Raw genomic sequence first — 18,058 nt, 5'->3', positions numbered from 1 at the left:
TGTCCCTCTCCGCACACACACACACACACGCACACGCACACACTCACACACATTCACCTGTCCCTCTCCCCACACACACACAAACTCACACACATTCACCTGTCCCTCTCCACACACACACACACTCACACACACTCACCTGTCCCTCTCTGCACGCACACACACACACTCACACACATTCACCTGTCCCTCTCCACACACACACACACTCACACACACTCACCTGTCCCTCTCTGCACGCACACACACACACTCACACACATTCACCTGTCCCTCTCCACACACTCACACACACACACATTCACCTGTCCCTCTCCACACACTCACACTCACACACATTCACCTGTCCCTCTCCACACACTCACACACACACACACACACACACATTCACCTGTCCCTCTCCACACACTCACACACACACTCACACACACTCACCTGTCCCTCTCCACAGACTCACACACACTCACCTGTCCCTCTCCACACACTCACACTCACACACATTCACCTGTCCCTCTGCCTTCCCCCCCGCCCCGCAGGAGCCGCCGCCCTCCCGGTGCCCGCAGCCGCCCCGGCTCGGGGCTGCCCGGCGCGGCCGGCAGGTGGCGCTGCGGGGCCGCGCTCCCGGGGCGCGCTCTCGGGGCCGCCCCGCCCGGGGAACGGGGGAACGGGAGGGAGCGGGAGGGAAAGGAGCAGCTCCCTTTGGTTCTTTTTGCCGCTTCGTAAACTCAGCGAACTTCGGTCGGCCGGCCGCGTCCCTCCGGGTTGCCGGCGATGAACGCCCCCTCGCAGTTGGGAGGCAAAACAAAACCATCTGGAGCCCGGGCAGTGCTCGCCCTCCCGCCTCTGCCGCGCCTCGGGAGCGATGGCCCCCGTGGTGCCAGCGCGGCCGGGCGGCAGGAGCGGCTCTGCACACACTGCCCGTCAGACACCGCCGCCGGGGGCCGGGCAGGGCCGGGCAGGGCGCGGGGCCGGGGCAGGAGCGGGCACTCCGCGCTCCCCAGTGGAGGTCTGGGAGGAGGGAAAGCGGAGGAGGGAGGATCCGCGAGGATCCAGGTAGATCCAGCTTTTACCGCTTACCAAAAGCCACCGGCAGCAGGACCTCCGCCTCCTCCTCCCTCCCTCCCTCTCCATCCCTCCCTCCTCCCCTAACTCCGTCCCTCCCTCCCTCCCCTGCCCCTCCGCGATGAGAGAAGGGCCAAGTCGGTCTCTGCCAGGCAGCAGCGGTCTCTGCCAGGGGCAGACGGATCGCTTCCATGTCGCAGGGTGACTGCTAGCCCTGCGGAGCTCCCCCGGCCGGGCCGGGCCGGGCCGGGCGGGCAGGCGGCGGGCGGGCAGTGCCCCGCTCGGGGGGATGCTGGCGGCGGGGGATGCGGAGCCGGCCGCGGAATAACATGGGGGGCGGCCACTCCCACAGGGCGCCCGTCTTCGACGAGAATGAGGACGGTGAGTGCGGAGCTGTCCGCGGTACCGAGCCGCGCCTCTCCGGGCGCCGCGGCGGCCCCGGGCGGCTCCGGCCCCGCTCCGTGCGGGAGCCGCGGGCGCGGAGCCTCCCCCGGGCTGCGGGTGCGGGTGCGGGTGCGCTGCCCGCCTTTGTCCTGCCGTCCGCACCGGCAGAGCGGGAGGCTCGCGTCTAGCACATCGCCAGCCGGGCTTTAAGCACATGGCAGGTAGCTTCGAACCCGCGTTTATGAATGGGCATCGCGTGTGAGATGGATGCCCACGCTTTTGGTTTTGTTTATAGTTGTCGCTTTGCCCACCTGCCTGTTTTAAATGGTGATGTCTCTCGTACTCTATACTTATTCCATCACCTTTACTTTCTGAAACTTTTTTTTAGCATGTTCTATTACTACGAGGTTCTAGTCCCTACTTAGATAATGTGTCATAAGAAAGTATATCTTGTAAAGTTTGTGGAAGGCAATGGAAAAGTTTGCCTAAAATGTGGTGTTTCTTTGCTCTTTATGCATTTCAGTGTAATTTTCCAATGTAGACTGTATTTAATTAGAATTATGTGAATGCATTTCAGTTAAAATAATTTTGGTTCTCAAAGCAGAGAGAACACAGCACTCTCAGTGAGCAGATATTTGTACATTAATGTAGAAATGTTTTTAATGTTACTTATGGGATGGATGTTGCTGCCTATCTAGGCAATGGGTGCTTAATTTTGAGGAACTTCCCTGGAAGTTCCCAATATATTTTATTAGGAAGTGATTGTGCCCTAATAGACTCACATTGGTTTTCTGGGTTTTATAACAAGTAAAAACACATATGTTCTGCCCTGTATGTTCAGGGCACATGGAGATACTCGTATTGTTTTCCTAGTAGGGGGGAAATGTCTTAAATGCAGGTAAAGTGCTTGAAAGGGTGACTGCATCTTGCATTTAAGATGAGATTGCCATTTCCTATTCCTCGGCAAAGCGTGGTGAGGTGTGGTTTACAGCATTCCATTATTTGTGTGGGGAATGGGACAGATCATGTACAATTTGTGTGTTGTGGAGCCATAGCTGCCATTTCCTTGTACTGATAGAAAATTTCAGACCTTTACCATAGGTCAAGCTGCGCAAACATACAAGTGGGAAAGAGCCCCCCTCACCTCCCCCCAGGCAAAGTCTCAACCATGCTCAGGTGGGGCTGCAAACCTTGAGGAAACTCGCTGAGAAATACTCCAGAGTGAAAGCATGAAAAGTTAATCTTGTCCAGACACCCTAAGGTAAAAAGATACCCACAGTCCTGCCTTTGAAGACTTCTAATTGGACTCTCTGAGTTAGCAGTTTCCATGAACTATTACCATGTTAATTTTTTTCCCCATGCTACAAAACTGTGGTCAGTTTTTGAACAAAATCAACAAAGTTCAATAGCAAATTATTGCAGAAAAGACTTCAAGGCACTTTCTCTTTCTATCCAGAAAGCATTTCTGCAATGCAGCCATTATTAACAGCTAATAAAAAAAAAGAGCACATGAAATATTTATGGATTTCAATTAGGCCATTATTTATTCTTTGCATGGTTTTGTTTTGTTCTGAGGTGGTTTTCCCCATTATGAATGTTGCTAACATAATCTTTTAGTCCTCTTAATATATTTTGCTTGACACAACCATCTAGTTCAGAAGAGTCCATTGCTCTTGAAACAATAACCAATTTCCAATAGTACTTACAAAAGTACTTACATTCAGGATGGCATTTTCCCAAGTACCTAAACAATATGAGGAAATATCTCCTGTTTGAAACTGTATCTAACAGGATTTAATGCAAAATGAAGCTGTTTTTTCTTATTCCCACTAGTAGCTATAAAAGTCACCATTTCCCACAATATTGGACTCAACATATAATAATAATAAAAAAAAGCTAATGAAAAGTATAACAAGAAAAAGTGGATTTGTTTCTTGAAATGGTGTAATTGCTCAAGAAGAATAATCAATTCATAGAGAACTGAATAAGTAAGTTGTGTATGAATAGGAAGATGTAGGAATATTATAAACTAATCTATTTAGTGTATTGTGTATAATGTCACAGCTGCCTCTTAAAATTATAAAAATTAACAGTAAAAAAGTATTGCCATTTTATATCCATGCATGTTTATGATGAGCGTAGAATAAAACATGAATTTTGGAAGTAGAGGTTTAAAGCCATTTATCATCACTCTGGAAATCATAGAAAAACGTTACTTACTCAGTGTATTAGTTAATAAATAAATATATGAAAATAGTGTATGCAGAGCACCCAGACGCTGCCTGACAAGCTTATGGGGTTTCTGTTCCAGAGTTACCTCCTGCTTTCTGATGAGAACAGTTATTGAGCCCCTGAGCAGATCTAAAACCTGTAAGCTGAATGTAGACTCCCCTCCATGCTCAGAATAATAGAAAAAATATTCTGGAGAACCAGAAGCCTGAACTTCATGCTGTTAGTTCCCAGTTATTAGAGCCAGTACAACACATCATTATCATACACTAATCTTTTTAAAGGCAGTGATGCATACCATTTTTACCAGCTACATTAGTTCTCTGTGTTCCATTTTTATTAGAAAGATCTTCCAGAACTTCACTCTTTGAATGGTCAGAAGTATCTGTTTTCGTGACTAGGTTTCTTCACCTACGTACAAGATTTGTGTTGAATTCAAGTTTTGTTGGTTTAAAATGCTCTCCCCCTCCAGGATTATTCTGGGGCTTTGATAGACAGCAAAAATGTCCCCTCTCACGCTTTGATTTGCAGGGAAACCTTTTCTAATTTTCTATTATTTCTACTGCTTTCTCATTTCCTGTGTCCTGCATCTGTTTGCATTTGAACCTGTCTTGGTTTCACACAGATAACCCAAATTATACACAGAATTGTAGCTGAGTTTTCCCCAGGACCATGTGTTGGAAAGAATACATCCTGTTCTCTACTGGAAGTAAGTTCTAGCACAGTGTATAATTCCATGTGCCCTTTCCATGGACATACCGTGTGAATAGTTCCGTCACCCTGGGGTCAGTGCCCTCTCAGTAACTTCCACTGATGAACTCCAATCCACATTAGAAGATTTGGTGCTTCTATGTACATGGCCTTTTGCAGGACTGAATTTTGGTCCACTTCTGTTATTCATAGTCTCAAAGATGATCACTTACTTCTTTCCTTGCAACACTCTGATTCTTTTTAATACAATGTTTTAAATTATGACCACACTGTTCATGTCAATTATCAAGACCACTGAACACTTTGTGTGAGTATTCATCTGGATCATATCCAGACTTAATCTTCTTTGCTTTTAACCCCTGCCAGCCTCATATTTCCCTTTTCTAAATAATATTTTTTCCTTTGTTACTGCCGTGGTTTAACCCAAGCAGGACCTCACTCAGCCCCACACAGCCACTTGCTCACTCCCCAGGTGGGATGAGGGAGAGGATCAGAGGAACAAAAGTTACATGGGTTGATATAAAGACAGTTTAATAGGGAAAGCAAAAGCTGTGCACCCAAACAGTGCAAAACAAGGAATTTATTCACTGCTTCCCAGGGGCAGGCAGTGCTCAGCCATAACCAGGAGAGCCGGGCCAATAACGTGTGATGGTGACTTGGGAAGACAAATGGCATCACACTGAATGTTTCCCCCTTCTTCATCATCCAACTTTGCATACTGAGCATGAAGCCATAGGGATGAGGTGTGGGATGTGGGATATCCCTGGCTCAGCTGTCCTGGCTGTGTCCCCTCCCAGCCCCTTGTGCCCCCCCAGCCTCCTCTCTGCTGGGGTGGGATGATGGACAGGAAAGGCCTTGGCTCTGTGGAAGGGCTGCTCAGCAATAGCTAAAATATCCCTGAGCTCTGTTTCCAGCATGAATCCCAAGCACAGCCCCACACTTGGTGCTCTGAGAAAATTAACTTTATTCCAGCCAAAACCAGCACAGCTCCCCACCTTGCCTTTTGTCAGTTTATCCTGACCTTATTCAGCTTTGCTTATACCTTCTTACGTGTCATTCCACAGAAACTGAGAAAAATTAAATTTAAGCCAACTCTACCATCTACAAAATAAGTTTGTCATCAAGGAAAAATATCTGGTTACTCATGTGCAAAAAAACTTCTGGTAAAACCATGTTGTATTTATCTAATTTTCTCTTCTTAGACTAGGATAAGGCACAAGAACAGCTAGGAATAATCCAGGGAACAGAGCCCTTTGTTTGCCTAGACCTTGTACTCTGCCTAAAGATATAGAAAAATATGTTTCATTTCTTGATTTTTATTGCTGTATAGGTTGCATAGAGAACTACATCTGGTGTTGTTCAGCATCACTACCCCTTACCAAAGCAAGACCCTTATATGGTGTGTAATTATAAAATTTTTTCAGACTTTAAAAGGAGCTTTAAGCAAGATTCTACACAAATTATGTAGTCAATTCAGGTAAAAGGAAAACAGTTTTACTTTGGTTAATACCACTGAAGCAAAGGAACTTGACTCTCTCCACCTTGAATATTTCCTATTCCCATAACAACTACCCTCTCCTGCATATGGATATCCAGTGCTACTATCAGGAGAGCAAAGAAGTAAATTTTTCCTCATGTTCAACTCTTCAAAACCAGCAATATTCTCACAAGAATGGCAATAGAAGTGTAAGGCTAATATTCACCATTGGTAAATTCTCCTTGCAAATTCTCAGTAAATATCACAAGTAATGAATATATTAGCAATAACCTAGTGACTGTAAAGAGTGTCTTTCATGCTGGATTTGCTTGACTGTGTTCAGTTAAAATTTCAATCGTATTCAAAGTGTGAAAATTAAATAGTCAAAAAGAATAATTTAGAAAAGAGCTGACTCAGGAGAGATATTACTACTATCAAACAGGAATAATGTATTTGCCTACATTGTGGTGGAAGATACAGAGGAAAGGATAAGAAATAAAGCATTAGAAGCTAGAAGCTGGTCCTGCCAAGTGATATGGCAGTTGTATTTGATTATTTGGGGCTTAAAAAAGTCAACTTTGCTACAGTTACTTTTAGAAATAAGTATTCTGAACTTTTAAAGAGCTTGTTTTTGCTTTTGGTGTACATGACTTTACATTTAAGGTAAATATGTATTTCCAGTGAGCATCCTGAAGGTGCAGAGCTGGAGCACCCCTCTGTGGAGGTCACTGTGACAGCTGTCCCTCAGCAGTGTGGTCCTGTCTGTGGGGAATGAGGCACAGCCTTGGCTTATTCCCCATGGCCAGAGCCTGATTCTCTGCAGTGCTTTTTTATCTACTTCAGGGAAGTGCTCAAGTCCCACTTCCCTGCCTGAGCCACCAGGCTTTGTTCTGCTGCAGTGCCAGAGCTGCAGAGCTCAATGGAAATCTTATGTACTAGAGAATATAGCATCCATCCTCTGGAGTTAAACTTCCAATTTGAAGTTGTAATTTAAAATTGATTTCTACCTCTCCTCTGCAGAAAAGCCTTCAGCTTAAATGAATGATTTAAAATTGTTGGTGAGTGTCAGAAAACATCATTATTAAATGGCCAGCTGCTGCAAAGACTTGTACTAAAAGCCTAAAACCCAGATAAAGAGCCTAAGAAAAATGCCTGAAATTGGTATGGATTCAGGTAGCTAAATTCTGAACATAATGGCTGAGTTTATGTATAAGTGCAGTGAAAGCGGAAGAACCATAAAGTGACATAGGGAAAAATGACAAACAAGAGTTTTACTTAGAACCAATTTAAAGCAATGGTTAGATGTCAAAGTGAGTCAGATTGAGAACAGAGCATTCAGTGTCCAGTTATTGTCAGTGATCTGATGGTGCTCATCATCCTGCTGGCACACAGCTGTGATGGACAGTGCCTGATGCAGCCACAGAGCTGCTGCACAATGCTCAGATCATGAGGATAATAACACACTCTTTTCTAACTACTTGTTTCACAAGATAAAGCCCTAAAGAACAGTAAAAATAACGGGTTGGAACCTAAATACCTTCTGTTGGAGAGAGCAGCAAACATCATGTGGGATCAATATTTCTGCTGGATTTTTATTTGTTCATGAAAGTTCTGTGGTGTGTTACGTTGCATTTTATTTTTTTCCTTGCAAAGATGAATATTCCAGTTCCCTTTAGTACTGAATTGGATAAGAATACCAAAATGTGGTTTAAAAACTGCTCAAAGGCTTTTCTGTTAAAACTACAGCTGTCAAAGGCATTATTTTATGCTGAATATCAATATTTTGGATAGATTAGATACAGACCACTGGATTTTTTAAATACTTTGTTTTATGACCGTGTTGAATTTTATACAATTTTAGTTTGCATTTATTGAACTTTAGACAGGAATTCATCATTATGTGAAGTGAAAAACACTTCAGAAACCCTAATACCAGTGTCTGTACAATCACAGAGCAAAATAGATCAGTGTTGAGCTTACACTTACAGCATAATACACTTACAGCATAATATGAGACAGTGGGAGAATATAGACAAAAAGGAGAGCACAGAGCAATGTGATCATCTCAGGTAGCCACAGTGGTACTAAATGCCAAACTGTTGTTCACCGTTTACATGGTCTGTGTCCAAGGAGGTTCAGAAGGAATATTGTGATATTGCAATCACCATCAGCCCTTATCTTCCCAGCCTGGGCTTTGGTACAATGAACACAAATAAAATGTGCACCTCTTCAGACACTAAATGATAATTGGAGGTGAAGTTTAATACTGTATCAGTTTACCTCTTTTACAGGGAGCCCTAAAGATGAATCTGGCACTTTCATCTTAGCTTCTTGCTGTCTCAAATGAGCTGCATCTCTATTCCATTTGAATATCCTAAAAAGGTTGTGCAATATCAGATTTACATCACACTGTCAGGATTAGAGCAAAGATCCGTTCCAGGGACAGCTAAAGTATTTGTAATTGTAGTCAACTTTACATCATCCAGATTCAACAAAATCTCTGCCAGCAATATCTTAGAGATGGTCCAGATAAATTTTCAAGATCCTTCCTAATAATATTTATTACATTTCCAAGATTTACTTCTTCAGTGGAAACTTCCTTGTCAGGACCTCCATCTTAAACAAAGGCACCACGGGAATCATTGCTGCTGCATTTGTAGACTTCCAAAATTTGCAGAAGTGGTCGGCATGACACATAACTCTAAGAGTGTGAAGGAATTTCTTGTTGACTTGTTATTGAGGAAGTGCTCAGGAGAGGTAACATTTACCCTTGTTGCAATATGTGTTATGTGGTGTGCCTGGATATCAAGATAGGCTTTTTGTGAGTAAGTAAGTATAAATAATTCAAAGTTAATCAAGCATTGAGCAAGGTAAACTTAGAGACTTCTATTCAAGATCAAGGAAAAATTTGTGAAATAAACTCAGAAAACAAGATTATTGTCTCAATCTCAACACCATTGCTTTTACAATCCCTCCTTCACAAATTCAGCCATTGTCTCCCATCCCTGCCCACAGCTGTTGCTTAAAGTGAAAAGGCTTTGCTCCCTCAGGTGTGCTGTTGTTGTTTTCTGTGCCAAAGAGCAGACTTTCAGAGAGCTGGGCTCTGAAGGACTGGAAAAGCTGAATGGTGGAAGAGGTATCAATCTGAGAAGTAAATTATTGGTTGTATCCCAGGACAAATGGTTTTCAAATGCACAGAGATATTAAACTGACTCTACTGCTCAATACTGGTTTCACTTCCAGTGGAGTTCAAAAGATCAGACAGCTTCCCATAGAAAAGGGGGAACAGATCTACCTCACCCCACCTGGCAGCAGTGGGACAGACACTGAGCCCTGGACATGAAAGTGAAGGAGTTCCTTGATGTGGATGTGTGAATGTGGGTTACAAGGCCCGCAGTACCTACTAGGGGGCTTTTTGTGAACTGGGGTACCACACTGTCCAATGAATGAAGTTCAGCCTAGAATCAAATGTTGTACCTGACTGAATTAGAAAATCTTTGGGAAATAAACATGGTAAGGAATTATGGTCTTGTTCATAGATCCTCAGAGAACTGCCTCACCAGAACTGTCTTTGTACAGTACTTTCTGAACGTGTGCATCAATCCAAAGAAGGCAGGGTTTTGTTGGCCAAGCACAAGACTCACTCTTTTCTGCATTTCTCATTTAAAAAGCAAGTTTGAGAAGGCAGAAGTTGAAATCATCCTGAAGCAAAACCTGGTGGGCAGTGACACCTGTGACTAAACACTGAAGGGTGAGATAGAGGAAAGAATGTCAAGTTATTTTGGTGGTTTCACAACATTTTGACTTAGCCAGAGTGAGCTGATGGGAAAGGTGTGGAAGAGAAAAGGTTGCTACTGAGATCAATCAATACAAAGTAAAAATTCTTAGACAGTATTCAATTAAAAAGGAAAACTTCCAGTTCAGTCTGGTAGAGGAGCTCCACAGCATCCTGTCAGGGTAAAACATGTGAGGGGAAGGAGCAAGAGGTACAGGACACCCACCAAACTCAGCAGGAAAAGCCTGGACTTTTTGGAGGGGGAAGAGCAGCAGCAGTAAGCAGTGTGCACATCAAGGGTGTTATATCTCTCTTGAGCACAGTTCCACTTAGTTTCATGAGCTAGTTAAATTGATTACCTTGAATGACATTACTTACTGCCTAATGTAGGCCTATGCTGAGCTGTTGCCTAATTTGCTGTTGTACTTTTGAACACTGTGTATGTAAGCTTCCCTGCAACAGGAAAAAGATTATTATTATATAAACATGAAAAACTGAACAGATCAATAAAAGTTATTTCCTTAACTAAATCATATTCTGAGTTTCCTTGGACTCAATCAAAATCCAGCATGAGTAGCAAATACAGGGTCTTAGAAAAAACTAACAGGCAAATGTCTTTTTTTTTCCCCTGTGGTTAAAGAAGAACAAAGTTGGTTTGCTTTCTAGGGTCCAGTGTCTAATACACTGAATGTTTTGAAGAATAACACTGGTTTTTATTTGGCTGCGCTTGATCCCAGGAAACTATTTTCTTTATCAGAAATGTGTGTTCAAACCACACTGTATCTGCAGATGAGCACTGGTGGGGCCCAAGATGCCTCCACCTTCTCAGTGCAAGAGGATGTTGAGCATAAATATGTTCATCAGGACTTAGAACTGATTCTCTTAATGCAGTATTTGCTGGAATATCCTTGTATTTCATTTTAGAGCCTTAGAAATTAACATTATACTGTTTAAATTTTACAGTACATGTATACAGTACAGTTTTATAGTTAGGCCAAAATAGACTATTTATATGCTACAATATAGTACTGTACCTTTATAAAACACACATTTCTGGAGGAAAGAGGAGAGAAAGAAGGCATCTGTTCATTGTGAGTACTACCAGGCTTTCCCTTTCAGATTCCTCACTTACTAAAATCTGGCAAATAGAATGAAAGCACTGCCTGGGACGTGTGTTCAGCTTGTCCTCAAGAAAACCTGAATGTTATACATTGGTCTGTTCCCTTAGGCAGTCAGCATTCACCTCAAATATCCATCAACAAGGGGATGAGGAGGGTTGTACTTTGTATCACAGAAATGAGGCCTTCTTTCCTTTTGCTCCTAAATAAGTTATTTTCCACTCCAATAATTAGAAGACTTATTTACATGCAGCTCTCATATGCTCAATTTGACCTCATCTTTAACTCCTTAATTCCCACTTTGACTCTCATCAACCTGTATTTTAATAAGGAAATGAAACAGTCTGAATGGAAAGGCTAGGATTTGTGAAGTCACTGGACAGGTCTGGTTTTAATCACTGGAAATTGGAACTCTGCAAAAAGGTGTTTGTAAAAATCTTCTTAGTTCATCACCTCCCTTCTAAAGACTATCAGCTTTATGTATTTTCCAACCTGGCAAGGAAAGCTTACAGGAGATTGGGGCCTTATGGACATGGTTTAGTGGTGGACTTGGCAGCGTTAGGTTTATGGTTGGGCTTAAAGATCTTAAATGCCTTTTCCAACATAAAAAACATTGTATGATTCTTTGGTTTCAGTTTATTTTACTGGTAGTCAGTACCTCAAGGTTCTTGCTGTTTTGCATATGATTTATTTCTGCTATACCTAATGGAAGATTCTTTATAATCAATTTCTCTCCCACACCCTTTTCTATGATTGCTGTCACAGGTCTTGACACAAAAGTATCAATGCTTTTGTTCTTAGAAATGTTGCATTGTATTTTCTAATATGGATATTCAGTACAATGTAGACACCTAAGTTTCATTCTTCCTGTAATTAAGACAGAGATATTTTCCTTTTAAATTGAAGGATGAGTCTTAGAAAGCTTTACCAGGGTTGGTGGAAGCTTATTTAAACAGGTTTTTGAGGCTCTAGTGATAACTGAACATGGTTGATGAATCTGAAATTTATTTCCCAAATTTTATATTCCCATAAATATTTTCTTTATAATATCACAACATAGTATGAAAGTTCCTGTTCTATACTTCATTAAACTTTTTCTATTGTGAAAAAAGCTTGTTTAGATATATTAATGAAATCTACCCTACAGTTTGTTTATCTGACTCAAAATATGAATAAATCAATGCTTTTAACTTCTATCTGGTAATATTTTATTGATTTTGTGTTATTCCCACTTTCTTTCTCATTTTCTTTATTTTCTTTTCTTGTTCTTTAAGAAATAAATATCAATTCTAGTTTTTTGAAATTTAGAAACATTTAGATAAGTTCTACACCTGATGTATTTTTCTGTCCTGTCATTTTTTTGCTTGGTATGATCCTGAATAAAAAAGAGCAGTGATTTCATCATTCTACTGTTAACACTGTTCTGTGTAAGAAGGACTAAGTTGTATTTAGTAAGGTAAATACAGTACAAGGCAACCTGCTGCAGTGGACAAAAAATACTTTCCTTCTTTTTCCTATTTTTACAGCGATAAGGGAACGCCTTCTGTTCCTTATTTAAGATATAAAAATGCAAACTGAGTTAATCCTTCCAGTAATTATAATTTCCTTTTGAGATTGTTCCACCTCCCTTGCTGAGCAATGAGAACTGTTCTTAGCTCCCTTGTTAAAACAAAGATGCAATATAATCACAAAATCACTGTCAGCCTCCTGAGTGTCCTTCACACCTTTCTGAAACTATCTTCCACTTCCCCTGGACTGCTTTCACATTATGTTAGGAAGATTGATTTTGTGCCTTTTGGGGTGAGGTTTAGATAAATCTCTTTCCAAGCTGTAAAGCCTGCAAATGCTTTTGGGGCAATACCACATCTTAAGGACTGTGAACTGCTACGCAGAGCTTGAAGTCAAACAACAAGAGATCATCAAAAGATCACTTTGAGAAGTAGGAAAAGTCATTCTCTGAAGCCCAGATCATATTAGACTGTTTTAGCATGTGAAAACTACAGAAATACAATCTTATGTGTGGGGAATTGCTGTAAAACAAAGTTAGCTTTTATTGAGATTGGTTTGGACATAACACAAGGGACAGATTTGCCAGAAGTTTTATGCAGATTCATGAGATTCTTCTCTGCCCAGCCTTTTCATGTGATTTTTCAGTAACTGCATGCCAATTATGCCCTTATTGCCACATCTTTTCCTGCCCAGTGAGATGCCTTTGAGATCTCTTGCTCAAGTTTTTGAGCTAAGTTATTAAACTAGAGGTTTTTTGTATGGTGCAAATAATAATAGCAGATGAAAAGTACTTTAGAAGGAGAAATATATTTTTAGTGTGAAATTCTCCATAAAAATCTCAGTATTGAAAGACTTTCTGGAAGGATTTATTGACCTTTATTGAACAAAATTGTCAGCATTAAGTGCTGTGCAATTTTGCTGGAAAAGAGTCATAGTGTAGTTAACACTTGCTGTCAATCCAAATGTTCAGCAGGGCAATAATTTTTCTTTTTCTTTTGGATTTAGTGAGCTCTCTGTTGATAACAGGGGAAGAGAGCAGCTACAGTAAAGTTGCCTGGGCAGCTTCAAAATAGCAAAACAAACTTATTTACAATCATCCAGTCTATTTTGTCCTTTTTTTCCTTTTTTATTTTAAATCATAGTTTTGGAAAAGGACTGGGCATCAAGTTCACAGGTGCTGGCTGTGGCTGTGGGAGGCAGCACATCCAGGTAGAGGCAAATTCCAGCTGTTGCTGGGATAACATCTGCTCTCTGAATGGCTTCCACAAGGCTTTTCTGAGAGTGAGGAGAGGTCCTGTCTGCTGTTTAGAAAGGATTGAGTAGTGTGTGGCAGTGCAGAGACACCTTGTTTTCAGTGGTTTCAAGCACTTAGGCTGAGTGCTGCCTTGACTTCAGCTCCTTGATGCTCCCGAGCCAGGAGCCGTCGGTCTGTCCCAGCGGTGTCGGATGAAGCACAGTCCTGGATTCTAAACTGCCATAGCAGAAGGCAGCCCTTTCACTGTTGTAGCTGTCCATTTCAGAGAAAAGATTGTGGCATTCAGGTTTCTCACTTGTGAGATGCAGAGAATTTTAAGTGCTTCTCTGAGCATACAAATACTTGAGAGTCACTGCAGGCTGCTCTCAGCCCTCTAACCTTCCTCTGCTGATAGTGCATACACATCCTGTGATCCACAGACATATGTGGATCAATGACATCCTGGATTTTTGAATGACAGGATGTCCTGGATTTTGTAAAAATCTTCCTGAAGCACTGCATTCCAATTTGGAAAAGAAGAATACACCCCAGCAGATCACCCAAAAAATATTGCTGGCAACTGTTGTATACAAAATGTTTCTTCTAGTCTTTAATGATATGATTTCCAGTCCTTTTCACAACCTGTAAATAAAAAAAAAAAGCCGTGATATATATTTTTTTGCCATGTTGTAAGTTTTCCATTCTGTACTGTGAAGAAGCCAAGGTTGTTTAATGTTATTTTCATAGATAACCAGAAGAAGCTCTGATATATGATTTGCCATTTTATTCTAGTTAAGAAAATATAATATAAACACACATATATTTTAGAGGCTATCTCTCTCTCTCCCTCTTTTTCTCTATATATACACAGAGGTTTTTTTATATACTTTACTCTCATCAAAACAAACCCAGTGTATGCAGTAGGGAACTCTAGAACTGAGTCACCAATATTCATTATTTTCATCTAACATCTATAATTAAACTCATTTGAGGTTCTATTTCTGTGATTATACAGAACTGGTATGGCACATTTAGTGCCACTGAATGTTTTAGGCACTAAGCCTTCTGCTACATTGAGCAATTTTATCCTCTGCAGCTCACTATTTGTTTGTGCTTTGCACCTAATAACTTCTGTAGTTAAAATTAGAACTTGTGCTCTCTACATTAATATCTATCAGCTCCCCAACCTGCTTGCCAAGTGAATAGTTTTATTTTTGCCTGTTGTGAGATGATATGAGGTAAATCTAAGTTGTAGCTTAGAGTCTAATGACCTGCTGTTAATGCCAACACCCAGCCATAACCTGGATATTGTGGCTGGTCTGAAGTCCTCCTCCTCTCCTCAGTCACCTCTGTACCAGCTGACCTGAGGGGGATTTGGTTTGTTTCCCAAGTGTATCTATGTTTGCTTTGCTTGAAGTCTTTAATATTTCACTTCAGTTGTGGTTTTAATCTCAGATGGCAACAAAATACCACACACCTCCTTGCTCACTCTGCCCCCCTTCCCAGCTGGATAGAGAGGAGAATCAGAATAAGGTAAAACGCATGGGTTGAGATAAGAATATAATTGAAATAAAGTAAATTATAATAATGATTATAGCAATAATAATAAACAACACTATAATAGATACAAAGAAGAAAATTAACTCTATTCCAGCTGAAACAAGGACAACTCCTAATCTTAGCAGTGGGTAGATAAGATAAAGTGCCTGCTTTCTTTATTCATATTTACTCTTTTTACTCTTTTCTGCAGTGAACAGTCCTATCAGCTTTGGTGTAATTGCTTGTGGACTGTAAGTAAGCATATTTATAAATAACTTGTAAAATAAATATACAAGGATTTCCCAGAGGTAAAAAGCACAATGATGAGAAAATAAATCATCAGCACCAAGTATAAAACCTTCTACAGTTAGATGGTCATTTTATGTCGTCAGCCCATTTTTTTCAGTCTCCATAGAAAAATTACCCATTCCATCATCAAATATTCATCTGTAAACACTGAGATGAAGAACTATGTCTTGCACTGAAATGATGGAAGTTTTTATGAATTAAATATAGCTGTTATAATCGGTTTTTCCCCCTACCCTTTCTATACCACCCTGGATAGAAACAACCACAAAAAAGTGATGTATACAAAGGTGTTAATGATTATTAATAGGGCAGGATATCGCTTCATCTGAAGCTGGAAAAAATTGATCATATTTGATCAACAATAATTTAGTCTGGAGTATGTAGGTAAAAAAAAAAAAACCTTTTGTGAGACCTGCTTTCTTCCAAAATGGCAGAGAAGGTGGAGTGATTCTTATGCAAGTAGATGATTCACACAGAGAAATATTATGAACCCTAGCTAGAATCAAAAAGAAGCCTCTTCCTGGCTCCAGATAACTCTAAAAATCAGAACTGCCAAGATGAGTTCAGGTCAGTGCCTTTACAACCTCAGAGGCTGGGATTTGAGGTTCCATCTCTAAAATGGATTTTATTTTTCTAAGAAATATAACCTGGCTTGAAACACTTGGAACACCTACGAATAAAATGCAACTTGGGCACTGAAGTACACAGTGAAAGTCATTTAACTGCAGAGGATGGATAACTATGTGTAGGCTAACAGATAGAATTGATGGAGGAGGTCAGCCCTCTTAAAAGTGTGCTGTGTCTTTTATTTAAACAGTCAATAGAAATCTGGCCAGTTTAAGAGGTGTCTAGTATCTGCTGGACTCTGAGGTGCTACTTTGTGGTCAGCCAGTAATGGAATACTTGAAATTTTCTTTAATTCTCCTCTACTGGAGACCTGGCCCTTCAATGTACTCACTAGGTGTGCTGTGTATTTAATGAAATACTGCTTTTTTCCATGATGAGGAGCAGTTTTCCTGTTCACAATCCCCATTGTACCCCCATCTAACGCTGTGTGACCCCGCTGCCTGCAGCTGGATCCCCAGGCTGTGGCTGGGATGCACCGCAGCAGTGGAGCAGGCAGGGACACCCCAGACACACTTCTGCTGCCAGCTAGAACTGGTGTCATTTATTTGAAGCCCATGGTGATGGGTTTGGTTTAAACTCACCAAATCGGAAGCAATTCCAATTGAAATGGGAATAATTCTGATCTTTAGTGTCCTTTCCCACCCCAAGTGTTTAATTTGTAGCTGTGGTTAAAAATAGAAGAGATATTTTTTCAATATTCAGCTCTGGAGAGAGACTCCTCATGTCTTAGGTTCTGAATTCATAGGAGAAAGAGAACAGCTCATACTGTCTCTAGGTGTTTGAGTAAAATCTTCTTCACATGGGTCCCCAGCCTCCCATTAACATAGCACCAAGACTCATTTTATCTGCAAGAACAATTCCTTCAGAGGCACTGCCCGGAGGAGCTGAGAGCAAAGAGGTTTATTCACTTCCTCTGGCATGCTTGGAATTACAGAGACCTTTGCATGGATAAAATTGATGGATGTCTCACTGAGGATTTTGTTGTTAACTTAATTTAAAGAATTTTCCTTCACCTGGGGATCACTCTGATAAATTTTATTGCAGGAGAAAACAGTTTGGTACACTGATATTTGACATTTTATTCCCATAGCAACTTCCCTCAGAGAGCCTTCCAGTTCAGTTATTAATGAGGTTATTTTCATAGAAACTCTGAGGGAGGTGAATATTCCCACTTTCCAGCTGAAAAAGATGCTTCATAGTCCATTATGTGTATCCTGATCTCACAGGGAAGTCTATTACAGTAAAGTGAAATTTAGATTTTCTATATTGTAGCAATACATTTTCTCAAGGAGTATCTTTTCTGCTGCTTATAGCTGTCAACCTGTTTCTCCTTGCAATGATTTCAGAGATTGTTTTTGTCAGCTCATCCATAAGAGAACAACACGGTCGATCAGAATCTCTCTTTTCTCAACAAAAGGGTGCTGTGTTTTATCACTTAACAGAGGTCTCACATTTTATGTTGGAGCAGCTCCTGAAACTTTTCTCCTTAGTGTCAATGTCTTTTTGAAAGCATGGAGACTCTCAGAGGCTTCCCTGCTATTCAGTGGCTGTGATAAGGGCCAGGACATCAATCCAGCTGGTCCTTGATGACTTCTGATGTTTCCAGTGGTGCTGCTAAGTTAACAGCTTTTCTGCACCAAATCTCTGTCCTGTCACAAACCAGAACTGTTTTGATGGCAGCAAAAAGGGATCTTTAATTCACACTTTCACTGATCTAAAAAATAATTCACTGACTTGTGGGTTTATAATAGTAAAATTTTGTAGATTGCTGGCTATAGTAGGATATATGGATGAGAAGTTCCAATTACTTTCCACTGAACCAAATGAGTCAATGAAAAGAAACCTTTCTACTGGAAAATAGATTACCTGAATGCTATATGCTAACAGAACACAGAAGCAGCCAAAACATCTCTGTTATGACAAATTAACCTGTAGTTATACTGAAGATTTGACACTGCCTGAGTAAATCCTGTTTGTTTCTGTGCGACAGTGAGGTCAGGGCTATGGACTCTGTTAGCCAATGCATCAAACCTTATTATAGCATAATAATTCCAGTTATTCATGTCACTTAGCTTCAGTGCCAG

The 18,058-nt window shown here is 41.0% G+C and overlaps 1 protein-coding gene across 2 annotated transcripts in view; it reads left to right on the top strand.

Moving 5' to 3' along the window:
- Window positions 1-1,367: 1,367 nt before the first annotated feature.
- Window positions 1,368-18,058, top strand: part of STK32B (serine/threonine kinase 32B) — a 158,298-nt gene continuing 141,607 nt past the window's right edge. Inside the window, exon 1 of one of the 2 annotated variants that reach the window (XM_058803490.1) lies at window positions 1,368-1,443. In XM_058803490.1, coding sequence (XP_058659473.1) covers window positions 1,368-1,443 — 76 coding nt within the window. The remainder of the gene's footprint in view (window positions 1,444-18,058) is intronic. The other variant, XM_058803491.1, reaches the window with a different exon arrangement.

The sequence above is a fragment of the Ammospiza caudacuta genome, chromosome 4 (genome assembly GCF_027887145.1).
Source record: "Ammospiza caudacuta isolate bAmmCau1 chromosome 4, bAmmCau1.pri, whole genome shotgun sequence".
NCBI lineage: Eukaryota > Metazoa > Chordata > Aves > Passeriformes > Passerellidae > Ammospiza > Ammospiza caudacuta.
This window is presented reverse-complemented; position numbering and strand designations above follow the sequence as displayed.